This window comes from Meles meles, chromosome 11 (assembly GCF_922984935.1).
Source record: "Meles meles chromosome 11, mMelMel3.1 paternal haplotype, whole genome shotgun sequence".
In the NCBI taxonomy this organism is placed as follows: Eukaryota; Metazoa; Chordata; class Mammalia; order Carnivora; family Mustelidae; genus Meles; species Meles meles.
Window position 1 is genome coordinate 52,939,816 of NC_060076.1, and position 21,463 is coordinate 52,961,278.

General features: G+C 38.8%; 1 protein-coding gene across 3 annotated transcripts in view; it reads left to right on the plus strand.

Annotated features, from left to right (window-relative positions):
• BNC2 (basonuclin 2) overlaps positions 1-21,463 on the plus strand; it is a 430,229-nt gene that overhangs the window by 156,972 nt on the left and 251,794 nt on the right. For 2 of the 3 annotated variants that reach the window (XM_046023703.1, XM_046023705.1), the window contains one exon: positions 17,452-17,535. The exons of the other annotated variant lie outside the window; for it this stretch is intronic. In XM_046023703.1, coding sequence (XP_045879659.1) covers positions 17,452-17,535 — 84 coding nt within the window. The remainder of the gene's footprint in view (positions 1-17,451; positions 17,536-21,463) is intronic. 3 annotated transcript variants of the gene reach the window in all.

Sequence of the window (21,463 nt, forward strand, 5' to 3'; positions counted from 1 at the left end):
CCCCCCCACTCCCCCCCTTCCCCCCAAGGCTGTGTTTTGCTGTCTGCCTGAAGGCCAAGAGTGATCTGTTAACCTTGCACCACTGACTGGGAGGCCACTGCAGCTCATGGTACTGTATGTTACCATTACTACTCCCTCATTCCTTTCACTGGATGGTTTGGTTTCCTTTAAAAAAATTTTTTTATTAACCATTTCTCTGTAATAACGGTTTATATCAGTCAGAGGGATACAGTTTTGGAATGCAGAAGGTCTAGTTTAAAACAAAACAAACTTAAGTGTGGTGCTTGGTTTTTTTTCCCCCTTGGCATTTAGAAGGGGTACACTGAACCATTCTAATTCAATTGCAGCCAGAGGTTTCCAGTGTGATTTAAAATCAGGAATTCTGGAAATAGGGCGGTTTAAAAGATACAAGTCATCTGGGCTGTGGATCTTGTAAAGGGACTTTGTTGTGAAACCACATGAATATCTTCAGGGTTTTAGGACATTTTCGGGTTTTGCAGTTGATTCAGATATATCCATTTTGTAGATTTGCTCCCATCCCAGTCCCTCTCCAGGGGAAACTCCAGCCTTCTCATTCGCTGTTCCAGTTGTTTTAGGCTTACAGTTAGCTGAGGGTGTGTATGATTTGACTTCAGTTGTAATTGTGCATGTTACATATAACACTCAGGATTGCTTCATGATTTATCGGGCTCCAGTTAATTTATAACAGCTTAAAGCACGTGTGTGTGGAACAGCCTTCTGATTTTGCATTGTGACTTCATAAAATATTCATGTGCCCGATTTTTTCCCAATGAGTAGGAGAAATACGGATTTTCTTGGGCTTACCTAAGTAAAGATACCACAGTAGTTTGAATCTTAATTTTGAATTTCCTTTCTGTTTCTTTTCACTTTTGAACCTTAATACTTACTCTGTTTCCATGGCTTGTGATGTATCATTTTCTCATCCTTAATAATGCATATATATACATATATGGAGTTGTGTGTTTCTGTGTATGTGCAAATACACTTTGATAACTGCCAAATAGGTAACCGAAAAAAAAAAACTTGTAGAGTTGTTAAACTAAGGTAATTTTCTCTTGGTAAGTTAATTTTTAAAATTGTTATGTAATAGAAATTTAATCTAAGAATATAGTATGCAGAGTAAACTATGGGTAGATCTATGTGTCCAGTTAGAGTGTTTGGATTACATGGTTTTTATATATTTTTTTTTTTTTTTATTTTTCTCCGCTTCTTTTTTTTTTTCCTTTTTATTAATATTTTCAGCGTAACAGTATTCATTCTTTTTGCACAACACCCAGTGCTCCATGCAAAACGTGCCCTCCCCATCACCCACCACCTGTTCCCCCAACCTCCCACCCCTGACCCTTCAAAACCCTCAGGTTGTTTTTCAGAGTCCATAGTCTCTTATGGTTCACCTCCCCTCCCCAATGTCCATAGCCCGCTCCCCCTCTCCCAATCCCACCTCCCCCCAGCAACCCCCAGTTTGTTTTGTGAGATTAAGAGTCATTTATGGTTTGTGGTTTATATATTTCTGTAAAGTGATGATTTTGTCAAGATAGACTTCCTGTGTTTAATCAGATTAGTGCCATCTGTATAATGGGTTATTCTTTATAAACCGATTCATTTGGGTTGTTTATAGGAGGTCTTAAACCCACAAGTAGTCAACTCTATAGCAAAAGTCATGATTTGTATGGATGGGGTACTTCAAAGTTTACATAATTGATTAGATATTTTACCTTATGTCCTAAAAAATACTCGCATTAAGAAGTATTATTATTATTTTTTTACTTTGTTGGATTTAATAAAGTGATATTGGGAGTTTTCTTGTGATTTTTGTTTTTAGTTCCAGATTCTAAAGTGCAGTTTTCAGAAGACTATTAAACTTACTTTGTGCTAGAATTTTTTTTCCCCTTACACCCAGTTTCGAAATTAATTCTTTATCTTAAATAGTACAAAAACTACTTAACAATGCCAAATTGAGAAAGAAAAAATTTGTCATGTACACTTAGAGTATCTAAAAATATAGTTGTTATCCCGATCACGAAAGCAGTTTTTGATTATAAAAAGGATGTTGTGGTTTTTTTCAAACTTATCTAATTTGATTAATTAAATTTTCCCTCATAATCCAAGGGGGAAAGAGTAGAATAGTACAATATTATGTCTCCCTAATAAAAAAAGTAAAGTTGGTTTAGGATTCTTTTCCCCCCTAAGAATCAAACTTTGTTAATAACAATATTTGTTGTCTCAGCATTTTTCTGTTCCCATTGGATACGATGTTAATGTTTGGTATTGTAGAACTCGCCAGGGCGGGGGGAATTAAAAGATGGGACCTGAGTTCAGATTCAAATATTGCAATTTATTAGTCGTGGGACCTTGGATAAGTCACTTTAACTCTAGCCTTTATTTTCTTCAATTCCAAAATGAGAAAAAAAACAGTTAGCTTGAGAATCTGTCAGGAAGATGAAATGAGAACACATGTGAAGCTTTGGTACCAAGTAGGTATTGAGTGAACTATAGATCCCTTTCTTTCAGCTTGCCCTTGGAGGCTTGAATTTTTGGAAACAATAGGTAAATTTAAATAAAATGTTTTAATTTCTTCGTTTAAAGGAATAGAGAGAGGAGGCATTGGCAGACAGTTTTTCTTTTTTCCTTCTTTCTTGCCTTAAAAAAATTTTTTGTTGTTGTTGAGAATCCTCTTGTGTCATCCATTAGTCTTGCATTTTTGCCACTCTGCACAATTCTCACCAGGTTGGCCTTCGTCGATGTCAGAACGTTGCTGTTACTGCTGTGATATCAGTTACTGCTAACTGTAGACTGGAGGCAAAGTTGGCAAATTCTCCTGAGTTCTGTATACCTTTGTATCGTCAGTTCTGATCATGTGCCTGAGTGGAAGCTTCCTGCCTTATTATACATATTATCGTTAGCACTTGGTAGTAGAACTTCAAGTTTGATTTTGTAGGTAAGACCCCAGCCTGTATCCCTGGCTTTTTGAATATTCCCTTGTATTCATGGAATTAAGATCACAGGAAAGCCAGTTGTGTTTACACCTCTCGGAATTAAACAGAATAGTAGCAAGCAACATACATGGGTATTGTGCAATATTTCATCTTCATTTCTAGTCATGCACAATGCTTTCAGTGTAGTTAAGGGCTTGAGAACTATTTGTTTAGCAAAATGTGCTTCTTTTAGTGCTTTTTAATCCTGGATTATGTTTTATCAAAAGTAATCGTGTTCTCCTGTGTAGTACTTTAATATTATTATAGATGACCTTTGATTAACATTGTTATTTTGCTTAACATCTAGTTTCTTTTAGCCAATCCTACTTTGAACATACCGCATCTTCAGATCTAAAATAAATATTTGGCTTAGCGTTTATTTTCACCTGTTACTAAGAGTAAAAGAATGAGGATTAAAAACTAATAACTTCACCGCTATCTCTTAGCTCACACAGTATACTAAACTTGGTACCCATGTTATCTTATTCAGTTATTAAAACACATTCAGGACAGGTACACATATTTTTATTTTACAGTTGAGGAAATAAGGGTCTAAAATCTGTATCCAACAAAATTAACTCCAAAGTCTTTGCTTTTTCTTCTGCCTCATTCATTATCCATCTGTAACTCAAGCCAGTGACTAAAAAAGAAAAAAAAAATCATTGTAGAATCTGCTAGGATTTTTCTTTCAAATTAAATTTTATAAGAAAGTCAATATATAGAGCTGACAAAAATCAAAGGTGCTCTAGATGGAAAGGGGTGCAGCTACAGAGTCCTACCAGGAATCCATGGACTGCCTGATCAGAAAACCAAAGCCTGATACTCCCACCCTCCTCAACTTCCCTATTTCAGAGTTAAGGGTTTTATTTATCCTGAGTGTGGAAGTGCAATTATGGGGAACTCACAGGAAAATCTAATCTCTGCATAATTTTAAAAGAGAATATATGCCTCTTACGTAAGAGAAAAATAGTGTAGGTTAAATGCCAATGTAAAAAAAAAGTTATATTATTGTACAGCTTTCACATATTAATTTTCAGGGCACAGATTTTGTTTAATCCATAGCATTGAAATAATTTTGCTGTGGGAAAAGTCATTAAAAAAAAAAAGTCACAGTTTTCTGCCTAACTGGAGTCCATGTCTACAAATACATCCAGAGTCTACTTAAGTATGAAAACACTAAAAACTTTTTGTGCTTATATAATGATATAGCATATCTGTAAAGATATTACACATATCATATATGTGTAAATGTGAGGCTGGAGAATATGGATATATTTAACTCAGAAAATAATGTAGAAAACGCGATTTAAAATAAATTATGTAAAGCAAATTAATTGATGTGGTCATTCTGTAATACCTTTATAAACCAGGAATTTCAAATGTTCTAACTTGTTAAATTTATACTGGGATTTTTATCTAGTACCTCATTAGATATGTGATTTCTGTTTTGTTAGCTGGCATGGTGGGAAAAGTCTAGACTTTCGAGGCAGATGTATCTGCTTTTCAATTTCTCTCTCCTTTGTATGACTTTGGAAAAGTTCTATAACCTCTCTGAACCTCAGTTACTTCACTTACAAAGTGGGGCTTAGTACTCATGCCTGGGACGTCTGGCACAGAGAGAGGGTGCTGCGTTGGTTGTTACTAGCAGTTTTGCCCTCTGTTGTTCTTGTGGTTAGTTTTCAATACTATGTGGTGTTAACTTAGCATCTCTTTATCAGTGGTGCTACCTGGTTCTTAATACCTGTATCATGTACATCCTTGGCCTTTTTTCATTACCAGTTTAAAAAATACATGTGCCAGGGGCGCCTGGGTGGCTCAGTGGGTTAAGCCGCTGCCTTCGGCTCAGGTCATGATCTCAGGGTCCTGGGATCGAGTCCCGCATCGGGCTCTCTGCTCAGCAGGGAGCCTGCTTCCCCCTCTCTCTGACTGCCTCTCTGCCTACTTGTGATCTCTCTCTCTGGCAAATAATTAAATAAAATCTTTAAAAAAAAAATAAAAAATAAAAATAAAAAATACATGTGCCAATACTGCAGAAGCTTACTTTTGTTGAGGAAAACGAAGATGGAGAAAAAAAATCTCTCCTTTCTTACTCTTCACTGAGAATCAGTCACTGAGCAGCATAATTCTAAAATCTTATGTGGCTTTTGGGTACTTTATGAACCTTTTTATAGTAACCCAGAAGCAAGACACTGATTGAATTAATACATTTCCATTCAGGGGACTATTCTGTTAACCTCTCTTCTTCTTCCTAAGCCATGCATCCTTTTTTGCAGGGGACTTTTTCCATCCCAAACTGAGGTTGTCATATATAGTGGGAATGCCAGTGCCTAGATGTGCAGGTTATTAGTAAGCCTAAGAGTATTTTTGTCTTTAAAACAAAGAAAAAGGAAAAATTAAAACAGCAACACCAAAAACAGAAGCCTGCCCAAACTGAAAGATTAAAAACAAACAAACAAACAAAAAGAAAATCCAAAATCCAAACCCTAGTACTTTATAAAATGTGGAATGTAAACTTTGCACCTTAATTTTAATCTTTAATACTTAAACTTTTTTTTTTAACCATCCTTTGTGTAAAGGATACATAGTCATTTGTATGGATCTGATTAAGTAAACTACAGAGAGTAAAAGCTATCTGAAAAGCTGCCACCAAGGAAACATTTCATTAATATCTTTTTAGTCATTTCTTCATTTGGGTGTGCATGCAAACATAGAGATAGGTATTAGCTGCATAAAAGGATTATAGATATATGACTTGTGTTTTAAATTTTACTCATCCCTGTTCTAGATACCTTTTTATGTCTATAAATCTAGATATCCATCATAATTTTTAACAGGTTTCTAGTAAATAACTGTACCATAACTTATGTAATAGGTTCTTGGTTTGTGGACATTGAGGCTGTTGCCATCTCTTTTAAGAGGCGTGTTGCTTCAATATGAATACTCTTGTTTGCACTTTATCCTTATTTCCTAAAGATGAATTTTTTAAAATGATGTTGCTGGGGAAAGAGGTACAATTTTGTACAGTCTAAAATGAGTTGGTAAACCTTTTTTATGAAGGTCTGTATAAGTATTTTAGGTTTTGGTAACAACTATTGGATTCTATCTTTGTAGACGCAGTCATAGACAATATAAAGGAATAGGCGTAGCTGTATTTCAATAAAGCTTTACTTACAAAAGTAGATCACAAGATAGCAGTTGCCCACAGGCTGTAGTTGCCTACTCCAGGCTTGAAACAAAGGAGACACTGATTGGGGATGGAAATTTATCTCCACCTGGCTGTAAGCCACTTTCATAGTATCTTGGAAATGTGTTCTTCTCTCAGGGTAGTGTAATGGGCTGATTACTTTCTTTCTAGGTATATGGCAATCAATACATGTTTTAAAGAGCTTATTATGGGAGGTTTTCATACCTGCTTCTTCAAAGCCTAGTAAATTTTAAACGAAGAGGCAGGATTTATCATTCTGTACTTCAGATTTCACATACGCTGACAACTTGCACGGCAGAGAAAGTTCTCTCACGCTTCCGTTGTAGGGAAAGTGTTGTACATTTTCTCATCTCTAGAAGATTGCTGTCATGGAGTTAGGTTTTTAGAGGTATCCTGAAGTAAGCTGGAAGGAGAGTCCAGCAAGAGAAGTATGATTTCCATAGAAACGTACCACAAATCAACAGGGTGACATTGAATTAGTTACTGAACTTTTACAGGCTAAATTATACTCAAAAGAATGTTCTGTGCATAAATAGTAACCTCCTTGCATCTTGAATTTCTATAAAATAGGAATTATTGGCCCTTAACTGCCTTAAGGGTGTTTGTTGAGGATCTAGTGGAATGAAGGTACAGTTAATGTAGCATTGGCTTACTGGTGCCACTATGAACTTTGAGAGATTTATTATTATTTATGTTGCATGTATTTGTGGACTGTATGCTGTGTGTGTGTGTAAAGCAGTGTGGTTGGGGCTCTAGGGGAATACAAAGAGAAGTAAGTTCCTGCTCTTAAGGGAATAAAAACATGTATTTACTGTCCAAAGTTGTGTAGTGCTGAGATCCCTGAGGATGGTGGAACACTGGGGAGAAGATCTCTTCTGCCTGGGGCTATCAGAAAACTTTATGAAGTGGCATTGGGAAATAGAAAGATTTCCAAAAGTGTAATGCAGGAGAAGGTAGTCTAAAAAGAGCAGCATGCAAACTCTGTCAAATTGGGAAGTCCAAATCAGTATGCAAGAGAGATCCAGTAGTCTAATTAGACTGTCTATTAAGCACTTGTCATAAACGAGGAGGAAGAGATAAAGCTGGAAAAGCAGGGTAGAGAACTAAGTTGCTGAGGGCTTGGAAGGAACTTTAATTGGTAATTTGTGGGAGCTCTACACATCATCTAGGAGAATATGTTTGACAATTGGAGTGGTGATATATGGCACTGGTTGGTGAGTGTGAAATGATAAAGGTGGTATTATCACTTAAGGGTTATGGCAAAGGTCTGAGTGTGCACTTGTTAGAAATGGTCTGGAAGGAGAAAATCTTTGGTGAGGGGGTGGTAACTGAAGAGTTTGGAAGAGAAGAATGGATGAGCTTTCAGTAAACCCATTTACTGGGTTTGGGAAGTAAAGAGGAGGTTTTTAATCCTGTTCTGAGACTTTGTTAATGAGATTATGGTGATAACAATGCAAAAGACTGCAAAGTCGGGGAGAGCTGTGTAGTAAAGATGGGATTGCAGTGAACCTGTTTGCTTTGCTTGTTTAACTCTACTGGGAGCTTGCAAGTTGCAGGACTAAAATTCACAGGAAAGGTAAGGAATAGGGAGGGATTTTGGAACACTTCTTCTAATAGTGGTCTGTAAAACCTAGGAAGGGCATCACATCACCAAAAGGAAACCTGTAGGGAGAAAATGGTTTTCTCCATTTCTCCAAAACAATGGTTTTGTTTTACAGCATTACTTACCATTAGGTGAGTTGATGATATAAGTAGCTCTATCTTTATGTGAGGCTTCTGAGACCAAAAACAAACCAAAAAATCATGTGTTTTATCATTTATAAAGCATTCTGTTGTCTACTAAGCTGCTGCTTTTAGCCTCTAAAGTCACTAGATTTTAGGAGTAAAGTATGTTTGAAAAAATACTTTGTAAGATTCCCCAAGGAAAATATAAGAAACTCCCTTTTACTTTCTCTTCTCACCACTTCCTGAGACCCACAGTAACAAAGAACTGCCCTTGGTAGGAGGCATTTAGGTTCACTTTTCACCGTCTAGTACAGAACACTGCAGTGTTTCATCTCCCCTAGACCTCACCCCACTTAGGATCAGTGTACTTGGGATGGAGCAGGGGCTGTGGTTAGTGGGAGGGTGGGCATTCTGTGGAAATCAACCTTGTGTGTTGTACAGTTTCTCTTTTTAGCCTGGGATCCTTACCAGGCGTGGAAGGGTATTGTGTAATACACAGTATGACTTACATCTGAATTGGGAAAGTTTTTAGTGAATGCAACAGCAAGCCTCAATCTGCCTTCCCATTTCCTTTCTTATTACCTGTGTTCAAACTTTGCATGCAAAGAAAACCATGTTGATTCACTGATCTTCGGCATGCTACGTTATAAACTCTCAACACCAGAAAGCCTCCCTGTGCTCTCCTGTTTATAGCAGCTGGAATTCGTCTGGTCTCTTGCTATAGTTTGTGACCTCCTTCAGCCTCACTCTTCATAGTCTAAGTCCTGTCAAATGGGGTAAGGGTATAGTCCAGAGGAATCTGTATCTGTAGATGACTACTGTGCATTAAATCTAGTTTAAGAGCTCTTTGGATTTGTCTCTTAAACCATGTATGGCTACTAAAACTTTTTTTTTTTTTTTTTTTACCATAATAGGTTTAAGGTAGGTGATTTACTGGGTAACTTGAGACACTGAATTTTGGGGGAGTAATATTTATTTTCTCACTCTCTGGCAGGTAACACATCCTTCTATCTTACATCATCCCCAGACTCCCTTTTCTTCTTTCTCACATACATTTTTCTCTTTAGTATTGTTAAAGTTAGGAAGAAAAGAAACCCTTTGGATTTGTCACATTTTGTGCCTCTGATGAAGTAAGAGCAAGTAAAATGCACCTATTTTCTTCAAAAGTGAACTTTTTTCTTTAAAAAAAAAAATGCCTGGGGCACCTAGGTGGCTCAGTGGGTTAAGCCTCTGCTTTCAGCTCAGGTCATGATCTCAGGGTCCTGGGATCCAGCCGCACATCAGGCTCTCTGCTCAGCAGGGAGCCTGCTTCCTCCTCTCTCTCTGCCTGCCTCTCTGCCTACTTGTGATCTCTGTCTGTCAAATAAATAAATAAAATCTTAAAAAAAAAAAAAAAAGAAATAGCCTCTTTCTCCTCATTAGAGATCCTCACATTTATCCTCATTCTTGATCCCTGCAGAGAAACAGGGAAGAAAGCTGAGTTGAACAAACCCAGTGACTGAGTTTGAGGGTACCCGGATCATTTTAAAGTGCTTTTGGTTTTAACGCTGAAGTTAATATCTATCCCCAAATCATTTTCTTCTGATGTTTGCAGCATCTGTGGGGTTGGACAGACCACTGCTCAAGTGGCTTGCTTATTTTGGCTTTTCCTCTTAAGAGTCTCCTTTTCTGACTTTCCATCTCTTCTTCAGATTTTTGGGACATCCTGGAATTTATGCTGTGTGTGCTACTTTCCTCTTCCTTCACCCCCCCCCCCCCCGCCCACCGCCAGTTTTTTTAAGAGGCATATATTTTCTACAACTAACTTATCATCTAGAGAGCTTTTGCCTTTTCAGTTCTTTTTTGATTTTCTCATTTATTTATGCTAGTGATTCTCATACCTTAATGCTCTCAGCATACCTGGCAGGCTTCTGGTGAGCAAGTGGCTGGGCTCCACCCCTGGGTTTTGTCACAGTGGGTCTCTGGCCTTCAGTCCCATGGGCATTACAGACAAGTTCTCAGGTGGTGCTAATAATGTGTGTTGGCTGAGGAGTACACTTTGAACCACTGACCCAGACTGTTGGTTTTATCTATCAGTTTATTGTTTTGTTCAGTTTTGTGGGTGTTTTTTGTTTGTTTGTTTGTTTGTTTCTTTTTTGCCCCCAAAGGGTAGAGGTTCTTCAAATTTTATTCAGCTATGTTCGCTGTAAGGTCCTTATTTCTAATTCATAGGTCAAACCACTAGCATGAAAGAAAACTCAAAAAAGTGCCTTGTGTTTTAATTGTGAAGGGCTTCATTGGGGCAGAGTATGAAATGTGCCATTTTCCATTCCTTCCCCCAGTGAAGATGGTAATGGTCAGTCTCTCAGAACTTACACAGGTCTTTCTAGTCTTCCTCAACACAGCATTCTAGGAAGTCTGAAAGTTGATTGACCTGTCCCCTAATTGAGACTAATTGAATAGATATTATTTTTTAGTTTTGCTAATTGCTTACATTATTCCTTTGTTACTTGAGGTTTACTTTTCCTCCTCCCAAATCCGTTCCTTCTCTGTCTCAAACTTCTTGGCTCTCATGGGAGTGTGTGCTGGGAGGGGGGTGGGGTGATATCTGGGGAAGTATCATTTATCTACACTGTGTCCCTACTGCATGCTCAGTTAGGTGCTTTATCTGTGTCATCTCCTTCAGCCTAGCCAAACTTACACAGTGAAAACATAATTATTTCCATTTTATAGATGTAGGAAACAAGACTTTACATTGGTACTTTACTGATCATCTTTACAAGGTCCTGCCTTTGAGTTTAAAACAGAGGTCTAATGCCAAAGCCAGTGGAGTTTTTTTTTTTTTTTCCCAAAGATTTTATTTATTTATTTGACAGAGAGAGATCACAAGTAGGCAGAGAGGCAGGCAGAGAGAGAGAAGGAAGCAGGCTCCCCGCAGAGCAGAGAGCCCGATGTGGGGCTTGATCCCAGGACCTGGGACCATGACCTGAGCCGAAGGCAGAGGCTTTAACCCACTGAGCCACCCAGGCGCCCCCGCCAGTGGAGTTTTTCATATTACTTGTCTTTAGGATAGTTGGAGTTGAGCTTTGAGGACAGAAAGAAAATTAATGTGAGTGTATATAAGCATATTTGAAATTTTTGGGGTACCTCGGTGGCTTATTTGGTTATGCGCCTGACTTCAGCTCAGGTCATGAACTCAGGTCCTGGGATGGAGCCTTACTCCTCACTCAGCGGGAGTCTCCTTGTCCCTCTGCTTCTCCCTGAATAAATAAATAAATAAATGAATAAATAAAATCTTAAAAAAAAAAAAGAAATTTCACTTAATGTTACTTGTCAGACTTGGCAATGTATGTGCCTGTCAGCAACAATTTGAGGTGTTCAATTTAAAAAATATGCAATTACATGGGGCACCTGGGTGGCTCAGTGGGTTAAAGACTCTGCCTTCAGCTCGGGTCGTGATCTCAGGGTCCTGGGATCGAGCCCCGCATCTCGGGCTCTCTGCTCAGCAGGGAGCCTGCCTTCCCCCTCTCTCTCTGCCTGCCTCTCTGCCTACTTGTGATTTCTGTCTGTCAAATAAATTAAAAAAAAAAAATTAAAAAAAATACGCAATTACAAAAATGATTGTAAACCAGTTGAAAATAATCAGATTCCGTCCTTTTCTTTCTCAAGTATAAAGCTAGCAAGTTACAAATAACTTCATTCACATTCAAACCCACGTAAAATAAAAATTGGACAAACAAGCAAACTCATGGTAGAAGGCTTTTCTCCTAGAACACTAGTGTAGTAGCTGAGGGAACTTTGTCTTAATTTCAGTTCTGTTCAGTTTATCAAATGTGGGGGAGGGCTGTATTGATGGTCCTCAGTTTTCCGGTTTATAAAGAATATGATAGAAATTTTCTCCTCTCTTCTTACTTGTCCGATACCGGAATTAATAAACACTGTATGTGTAAAGCCCTTTGAGGGCTCTGGAAGAAAGAGTCTATGTAATTTCAGCATTATTCATGGGCCATCAGGCTCCGCAGGGTGTTACCAGGAAAGAGAGATTTTTTTTTTTTTTTACCTTCTATTCCACATTTCACAGTATAAAAACAAGCTATTGTTGTTTGTGGTTGTGAAAATCTCCTGTAATTGTACCTGCAGAGGTTGCTCCAGTGGCAGAGCCTAGGGCCCCGGGCTTGCCCAGGAAGACCAGCTCCCGAGGCAGAAAGAGAATAAACCCCTAATTAAACACTACCTGGCTTCTGTGAGGACATGTGCCCATCCTGCAGTAATCCTGTGTGTCTGTCAACCTGTTGAGTAGCAGAATCCCTCCTTGACCCTTTTCTGCTCCCTCCTCTCTCATCTTGATCCTGTAGTTCATTATTCTGGGCTGACTCTAGAAGGGACTGTTCTCGTATAATAATCTCTCATCATTACCATGTTGTTACACCCTGCTTCATCTAAGGCCTCTGTAAGAATAAAGCATATTTCTGGCCATTCTGTATTGGAGACTGGATCAATACAGTTTAGACTCACCAGTTCCTTTTTGATGGTTAAGCAGTATTTTGATTCTAGAGCTGTAGCTTCTGTATACTTGTCCCTTCTGAGTCTTAGCCTGGGGTTCCATGGCTGAGTATGATTAGGCCTGGAATGTTGTTTTTAGTGAAATGGCAGCCTGAAAAATTAAGATAGATATTATCTGCACATCCAGCAACTTAGTTCATCTTCCTGTTTTTCAGTTTTTGTATTCATTTATTTTGTTGCAGTATTCAGTGTACATCTTCATTTTACGGTGTTGGTAATTAATTTATTTCTTTCTCTGTTCTTTCTCACAAGAGCTCATGACTAGCTTATTGCCAAATCTATTTCACTTAATGGTCTTCCTGAATTCTTTGTGTTATCTGAGTAATTTTTCCTCTTGCTGCTTGGCATTGTCTAACCACTGAAATGAGACTGAAGTTCTAATCAGTGCTTGCTCTGGCTTGGAGGATGACAGCACTTCTACCCAGCTGTATCCCTCCGTCCTGATGGGACTTTTTTTGGGTTCTCTCTCTCCCATTCTCTGCTTCTTAAAACAAATTTTGCCTCTTCACTCCTTTAGGAGTTTTTCATGGGTTCAGATAGTTTCCCTCATCCCTGCAACTGCTAGACTGAAGTCACCAAAACATATGCCCTTCAGAACCGATCCAGGCTTATGACCAGCTGAACTGGAGAGTCTTGACCTGACATAGGAGTTAGTTTGTTTATTTAGGCTCTGACTTTTATAGTGCCTATGAGGCAAATGGCTACCTGAAGGTTGAATGTTTAAAAATAAAATAAAGTTTCAAATGGGCCCTGACTCCGCAAGAAGCATCCCAGACTCTGTAACCCCTTTCCTTAGTAACATGTTTCTATTCTCAAGTTATCATTTCTGTGCCTCTTTGTTTCTTCCATTGTCCCCTTCCTTACACACACCTTGTACCTCATTCAGTTTCAGTTATTCTGAGTAGTAGCTCCCGTTGTGGGACTTTTTCAGACTTCTTTTCAGAAGTGTGGCCCCTAACAGTTTTTAATGTGTGATCTTAGTAAACAAAGAACGTGTGTGTGTGTGTGTGTGTGTGTGTGTGTGTGTGTGTGTGTGTGTGTAGGAAGCCTACCGTATTTCCTCCCTGCCCCACAGAAAATGTGTTTTCTGGAAGCCCTTTTGACACTGAAGTGAATGCCCACTGGCCCTCCCTTGCTGAATTCCCCTGAGAGGGGAGAAAGGGGGAGAGAGAAGGAGGCCTTTATGCTTGTTGTCATATCTTTTGTTTCTGCTGATTATACACAAAGTAAGTTGTAAATAGCTCTCTCACACACCATGATTCCTTTGAGGTATGTCCTGGAGAGTAGATATGCACTCAGCTTCTGCTTACCCTGGGGATTCTAGAGGGTTCCTTTCAAGGCCTCCTGCTTCCTGTTACAGCAATAGCAGAATGAAATTTCGATGAGTACTAGACAATTACTATCCCATAATTAAACCTGTGGCATACTGTTCGGAAATATTAGCCAGTCGGTTTAGTATTTTTTATTGTTTTTAACTTAAATGTTTTTATTTTAAAGCAAAATATAGTAAGATGCAAAAAGAACGAAAAATAAGTCCCCAGTCTTATAGTTATTCAGAGATTTAAAAAAAAAATCACTGAAACACTTTGTGAAAATCATTGTAGAGAACTTTATTTTAAGGTATGGCGTCAAAAAAGGCACTAAATACTGGCATGAAGGAAAGCAGATGAAATTGGAGTTCCCCAAATCAATTTAAATTTTATATTCCAGAGAAAACGGTGGTGAGATACATACCATATTTTATTATCTGAAATTACACTGGAGTGATAATAAGGGGCTGGACGATTTATGTCTGCTGTATCTGTCAGTCACGTTTTTGATTGTTTCTAGCTAGCTGTCTCACTACTGAGGCTTCTAAATCAAAAGGCCTAATGGTCTAGGTGTGCAGAATTATAACTAATGAGGTTATCAATTTTTATATCCTTTGTTTTTTCCTTGGTACATTTTGATGAATTAGGAAACAGAGCTTGCTTTTCCCTGAAAACTTTTTTCTTTATCTAATACTGCCACAAAGTGTGGTGGGCAGAATGGGAGAGGACATCGTTAGACAGTGAACCCAGTAGTACAACTGGGCGGTTTTGTTTTTAGTCTCAATTTCCTCATCTTTAAAATGCCAAGGCCCAGGGCGCCTGGGTGGCTCAGTGGGTTAAGCCGCTGCCTTCGGCTCAGGTCATGATCTCAGGGTCCTGGGATCGAGTCCCGCATCGGGCTCTCTGCTCAGCGGAGAGCCTGCTTCCCTTCCTCTCTCTCTGCCTGCCTCTCTTGTGATTTCTCTCTGTCAAATAAATAAATAAATAAATCTTTAAAAAAAAAAAAAAAATGCCAAGGCCCATTTACCTGGATCCTGATGAATTTTTTTCTGCTAAGAAACCCTAGGATTCTAAGTTTGAGAGTGCTAACTCACATCTCTAGTGTAGTTCTTTTTATGATTTGGATAGCTGGAACATTTTAGTAGCCTGGCACTGTTTCCTTTCAACTTATTCACAGACCTTTTTGTTTTCTCTCAGAAACTGTGTATTTCTAAATGTCTGAGGTTGTAATCGAATGTAACTGTCGTTGTTTAACTTCCCCCTTTCCTCTCAAGAGTGTTTATAACATGCATTCTGTGGGGTGGGGAGTGGCGTAAAGGGACTAGAAACCTAGCATTGGTGACCTGATCTAATAATGTTAAGGTAAGTGGAATTTGTTTTGTGTACATAAAATAGAGTATTACTTACACTTGATTTGCAATATATATATTCTGGCTCACAGAATGTGCTTTAATCAGTTAAGTAGCTACATTTATTGAGGTTTTATAAGAAGCTGTGGGGGGGTTTGTTTTGATATGGAATATTCAAAGATTAATTTTTCCCCCAGTTTTTCTATTGCACCATAGGGAGAATTACTGTTGCAGAACTCATTAGTGCCCCTCCATATGTCAGCTGAGGGGTGGCGTCAGGCATCAGCATGGGTCTGTGTGTGCCACAACACACGTGTACTGTGTCCCTGCTCATCTTCGTGCCCCATTTCTGTCTCATGCCTCAAGTTTGAGGATAATTTCATGATGCCCGTGTTGCCATAGGCCACAGAGCAAGTGGTAGTTCTTGATAACACACTTTCTCCACCTCCTTTGTCTTTTTTGTAATTTCTTTCATATGAAATATCAACACATGCCTTTAGAGTGGAAGCTACTAAGTCTAACTTCTGCATGTTTTTCATCTTCTTTGAAATATCTTCTCAGTCTTCTCATTTCTTAAGTTTGGGCATTGCAACTTTCTAGCATGGAACCCTGAGCTAGTTATTTACTGACTGGAAGCCTCAGGTGTTTTTTTGTTTTTGTTTTTGTTTTTGTTTTTGTTTTTGTTTCCATTTGTCAAAGGGAGAGTCTCATATCCTGTAAGATGGTTGCAAGGGAAAAAACCGGGTCAGTCCATGTGTAAGGTGCCCGTGGTCACATGGTGACTGGCACATCACAAGTACTCAGTAAACATGACCTCTCTCGCTTCCCCTCCTGGGCCCCACTGTGAAATTTGTGGATGAAGAGCAGTTAAGTTCAAGACAGATGATAATCTGTCCATGTTACCTTATGGGAGTGAGTAAGAAGAAAGAATGGGAGACTTAAAAACAATAGGAGAGTTTTTCCCCCAAATGTCCAAAAAACGGAGTGCTTTTTAAAAATATTAGTAATATTCACTGGTAAACTTGCAAAGTGGACTTTATCGAAAATTGTTTAAATTTAGAGAGGTGAACTGATTTGTGGGTTGAAAGAAAGAGGAAAATGACTTCTAAGGCAGCACACTTGGCTGAAAACTGATCTCTGAACAAAGAAAATTGACTGGCACAGATGATGATAAGTGGGGTTAAAGCCCAGAACAAAACAGCAAAGGTGGGCCTTGATAGGGAAAGAAGACAGGTGGGATGAAGCTGATTGATGGAATCAGATTATGAAAAAAGATAGTTGTATGATTAACAAAGATAGTGTGTATTTGGAAATATTGAGTAGTGATTCAGAGAACTTTTTTTTAAAAAACGCGGAAAACAGGTTTAGATGGAATCGAAGTCCTTTTGTCTTTATCTCAAAAAAATCTAAAATGAAGTAAGCAGGTAACAGGAGGCAGTATTTTGGGATGAGATAGACTAAGTTAACATAGATTTGAAAGGGAATCTTAGTGGCTTTCAGTATAGAATTTTAGATATAGAGAAACATTCTAAATTATAGCTGTTTTGTTAGCATTTTTATTATTGGAACAGACATAAAATAAGCCTGCTAAAATTTAGAGATAGTAAATAAATAATGATAAAGTCTGTCTGTGCTAGCTTATACCATGAATAGGAAAAATAAATTTGAACAGGTATTTTACAGTGGAAAGGAACTTTAGACATTAGAAAATACAATGTTCTTCATTCTCCCATAAGGAAATTAGAAAAGGGAGAAAGTGTCACCAATGTCAAGCAGAGATTCTATGTTCCTTTTCCTCTGTACTTTAACCTTCTCTCCTCCATCCATCCCAAGATATTTAGTAAATGCCTGCTTTGTGCTACATACTACGGATACAAGGAGGAATAAAAATTTTGTGGATCTTTTCTTCTTAGAATTTGCCTTCTGGGGGCACCTGGGTGGCTCAGTGGGTTAAGCCTCTGCCTTCGGCTCAGGTCATGATCTCAGGTCCTGGGATCGAGCCCCGCATCAGGCGCTCTGCTCAACAGGGAGCCTGCTTCCTCCTCTCTCTCTGCCTGCCTCTCTGCCTACTTATGATCTCTGTCAAATAAATAAATAAAATCTTTAAAAAAAAAAAAAAGAATTTGCCTTCTGGTAGTTAATAGACTTGGTTACATGCTATTTGTAACATATTTGACGTAGTAAGTGTCAAAAACCAATGAAGCCATGCTGGCCTGTTTCATACCTGCAGTTGGAATGTCCCTGCTCTGTCTAGGACAGATATGTTTGTGTGCAGTTCTTAGCAGCCTCCACACCCAGCATCTAACTTGGCCATATTCCCCCAGGTTCCAGTGGCATGTGCTGGCAGAGTGCTGGGTGCAGACTTCTGCCCAAACCTGGAGGAGCCAGACCAGAGGCTGGAAGTCCAGGTTGGAGTCTTACTGCTTTATTAGTTGGGGGTGGTGTGGCAGAAACAGTGGTTCCTGAATGTCTGACATGGATACATCAGTGTCATCAGGAGATGGACAGTTGTAGAGATAGGTTTAAAGGAAGAACCAGCGTGGCATGTGTGCCACAAAAAGTCCTTTTTAGGCTAAATTGTCTGTAACTGGAGATAGCTTGTTTATTCATCCAAGAAATGGTATATACTGCGGTAGATAAGAACATGTTTTCTGAAGGCTGGCTGCCTCGCTTGACAAAAGTTACTGTGAGACACTTGGCAGAGTCACTCAGCCACACTGGGCTTTAGCTTTCCCATCTGTAAAATGGGGACTTGCCACCAAAGGTGATGATGAGGAGTGAATGTTCTAACATCTACCTAGCTGGTAGCATAGGGCCTGGCACATTAGAGGCCCTCAGTAAAGACTAGCTCTTATCTTTTAAAAGCATCGTTATCATGTACTTGCTTCTGTGCTAGGCACTATGCTTCCTGCGTGATGGTCTCCCAGCTCAGGAGAAGAAAAGCCATTGGGCACCGTACTAGAAAAGTATGATTTAATGGTAACTATCTTTCCTTTTCATGTATGGGGAGATATGTCCTGGGATACAACATTAAGTTCTTTAGTCAAGTGAAAGTATTTATTTGGAATTCAGCTCATGTTCCGTGCTCTTGGGACATTAGAAGTAGTTCGGTATTTCATAGATAAAGAATATAAGTATGACATGTAGCTCAATGACCTACCTTTACTCTGTGTACCATGTAGTATTTAAGGAATGTATGTGCTACTAATGCAAAAATAGTGGCTGAAGTTGTAACATGGATGGCATCCCCTAGCATGAGCAAACACATACTATATTTTTTCAGGACCTGCATTTGGCATCATTTTCTAAATTTTCAGACTTATTGGATGAGCATTGTGAGCTTGATTTTAAAGCATTTTTGCTGATTTAGACACCTTGCATGAGAAAGGAAAATAGTTTTAAAAATTGACTTCTTCACAGTTGGAGTGAAGGTGGAAGTGGTGGTAGGAGGAGGTTTCCGTTTTTATGGTACTGAAGAGTGTACTGTCTCCTGCACACCTGCTCTTGGCCTAGGGAAGACCACCTGAGCTCTGCTGTACCACAAGCTGGTCCTGTCTGGGTGGTGCATGGCTACAGTACAACAGAAAAGCAGGTGTGACACATATGAGACATGATCATGTATTTCCCAGTTTTCGAAAGCGAACAGCTTGTGCGTGACACATAAATGCAGGGTGATGGAAGACTTTTCATGGAGAGTGGTCTGATCCTTGACCTTTTTGGGTAGGACAAGTGATGTTCTTCAAACACATCACCTGGAATGGTCTGTCATGGATGGCTGTTGGGTAATCTGTTTGTGAACCTTGAGTTGTGAAGTGAGGAGCAATGGGTTTTGCAGATGTGACTGTGTGAAATAAAACTGAAAGAGACCAATGGAGCATATTATTTTAACATACCAAGAGAGAAGATGTATGTTTACTAGTTTATGTGAATCCCTGGTTGTAGGTGGTTAAAACATTTGTAGAGTTGACAATTCATCACCGTCCTTGTGAAGAAGACCAAGCCCCTGGGCAAAGAAATGAATCTCATTTTATTGGACTACTCCTCTTGCAACACCATTTTGGCAGACCGAGTGGAAAGGTTGAATGTGTTCAAAGAGTCAAGTGTGGTGAATTGGTGCATTAACTGGGACTCATTTGACCATTTCCTTCTTGTTTTCCTCTTCCTTTCTAAATATGACTTCCATACATTTTAATGATATATGGTTCATATCCACATTATGTCAGTCATGAAAAAACCTGACACTTAATATGTTCTTTACCAGCTAACAATTTCATGAGTAGTTTTTGCTTCTAGAGTCCGTTAATTCTTGCTGTGGGGCATGTATTCTAGTCTCCCTCCCCGCCTAAGAAATGAGGCATTTCTTAGTTTTTAGTCTTAATTCTGCATTTCAGGGAATTCACCATAGGACTTGCCAGAGACATCTATTTTCCCTGTTTGGCTCTCAGGCTGTCCCTCAGGGCTAGGCATTATAACCACTAGAGGATTTGCTGTTTTGGGCTCTTGATTCTGAGAATAACCTCTTGTACATCTTGACTTAGGAATGATAGTTTGTTTATATCTTTTCCTGTGAAGGATTTTCATTTAGACACACAGTGCCCATATCTGATTTACTTTTCTACTTTAGCTGACATAATTTCTCTTGACTGGTGGAGTCTCTTTCTATTCTTACCTCTTTCCTTTTCACTCTTTTTTTCTATCCCTAAAACTTCAGATGGCTTAGCAACTTTATTGCTTAATAATTCCAAGATCCTTGACACTCTTTCATGAACATATCTTTGGTTTTGAATGACTGTTATCCTGAAGTCCGTGTCTTACTTGACTTTTGCAAGGGCGTCTTTGGGCTTATTGTGTTAATATGCTTGATTTAGAAAAGTAGCTGGAAATCAAGACTTTGATTCACTGTCTAATTTTGATTTTCCTCATTTTTTTTAAGATTTTATTTATTTATTTGACGGAGAGAGAGATCACAAGTAGGCAGAGAGGCTGGCAGAGAGAGAAGGGGAAGCAGGCTCCCTGCTGAGCAGAGATTCCCGATGCAGGGCTAGATCCCAGGACCCTGGGATCATGACCCGAGCTGAAGGCAGAGGCTTTAACCCACTGAGCCACCCAGGTGCACCTCCTCATTGGTTTTTGAAGTGGGTATGAAACTGTACTTTCTTATAGCTTGGGAAGTTAACTGATGTATATTAGCAAAAAATAGTGCTCTTAAATAATTATTTTCTAGGAAATGGTTATTCTAGTTTAGACTTCCCCTAATTCCTGTTAAATATTATATTTTCAATCAGAGAAAAGTTACTTTTTAAGTCTAACTGTGCCTTATCCTGTATTAAGTTGTTACAGCTAGCCTAACACAGTTCTTTTCTTGGTTGGGAATTCAAGATGTGGGGTTGACTTGATATTTTTCACCACTAAAGTGCTTAGAAAATTAGAGTAAATAATGAACCAATATTTCAGTATCAGATTAGACACAATTTACTGTGGTGTTTCATAAACCACAGACTCCTTTCTTCTGTGAATGCGTGAAGGATCACTTTTTTTTTTTCCCAGACATACCGGGGTGCAAGTGTAAATTTCCATAAAATTTAAATGAGGTGCTTCCTGTAATTAATGAACAATTGTGGCTGCTCTCTAGTCTGCATTGTAATTAACCGTGATCAGGCTTGTTTAGTGATGACACTGTTCCTGTAATAATTTGACAAGCTACTGTGAATTTGCCAGGTTATTAAACAACCTGCAGCATTCACTTATGGAATCACAGGGATGAGCTTGGCGGCTGCTGCTAGTTAAATGCAGCATAAGGGTGAACTGAAAGCTGCTTATTGAAGTCTATCGATCACCATGACCAGATTTAAATTCCTATGATTTTGGAGAAGTTAATTAATTTTGTGTGGGTTGTCTTGAAAACTTTTTATTGCATAATAAACCTGCTAGGGCAAAGCTGGTCATTTTTATGAACTCATAATGAAGCCAGCAAATTTTCTATATTATTATCACCAGTATGGACCAAAAAGAATTTGAGATTTCCCCTTTCCACCCTATTAAACAGGTATAATTATTTAAAAACAACAACAAACTGTATTCCCTCCAAATTCATTCACAACATTCAACATTCCTCAAATATAAGTTCATTGTGTGTGTGTGTGTGTGTGTGTGTGTGAGAGAGAGAGAGAGAGATAGAGAGAGAAATAGCAGATGACCTTGAACTAAACACAGTCATGTTGCAGGTAGAGCGAGCCATGTAAGTGGACTGGCAGCCTTATGTCCATGGTCACTAGTACACCCGCCTTCCCCAACCCTCCTTCAGGTTAAGAACTGTTCAAAACGTTACTGTCTAGT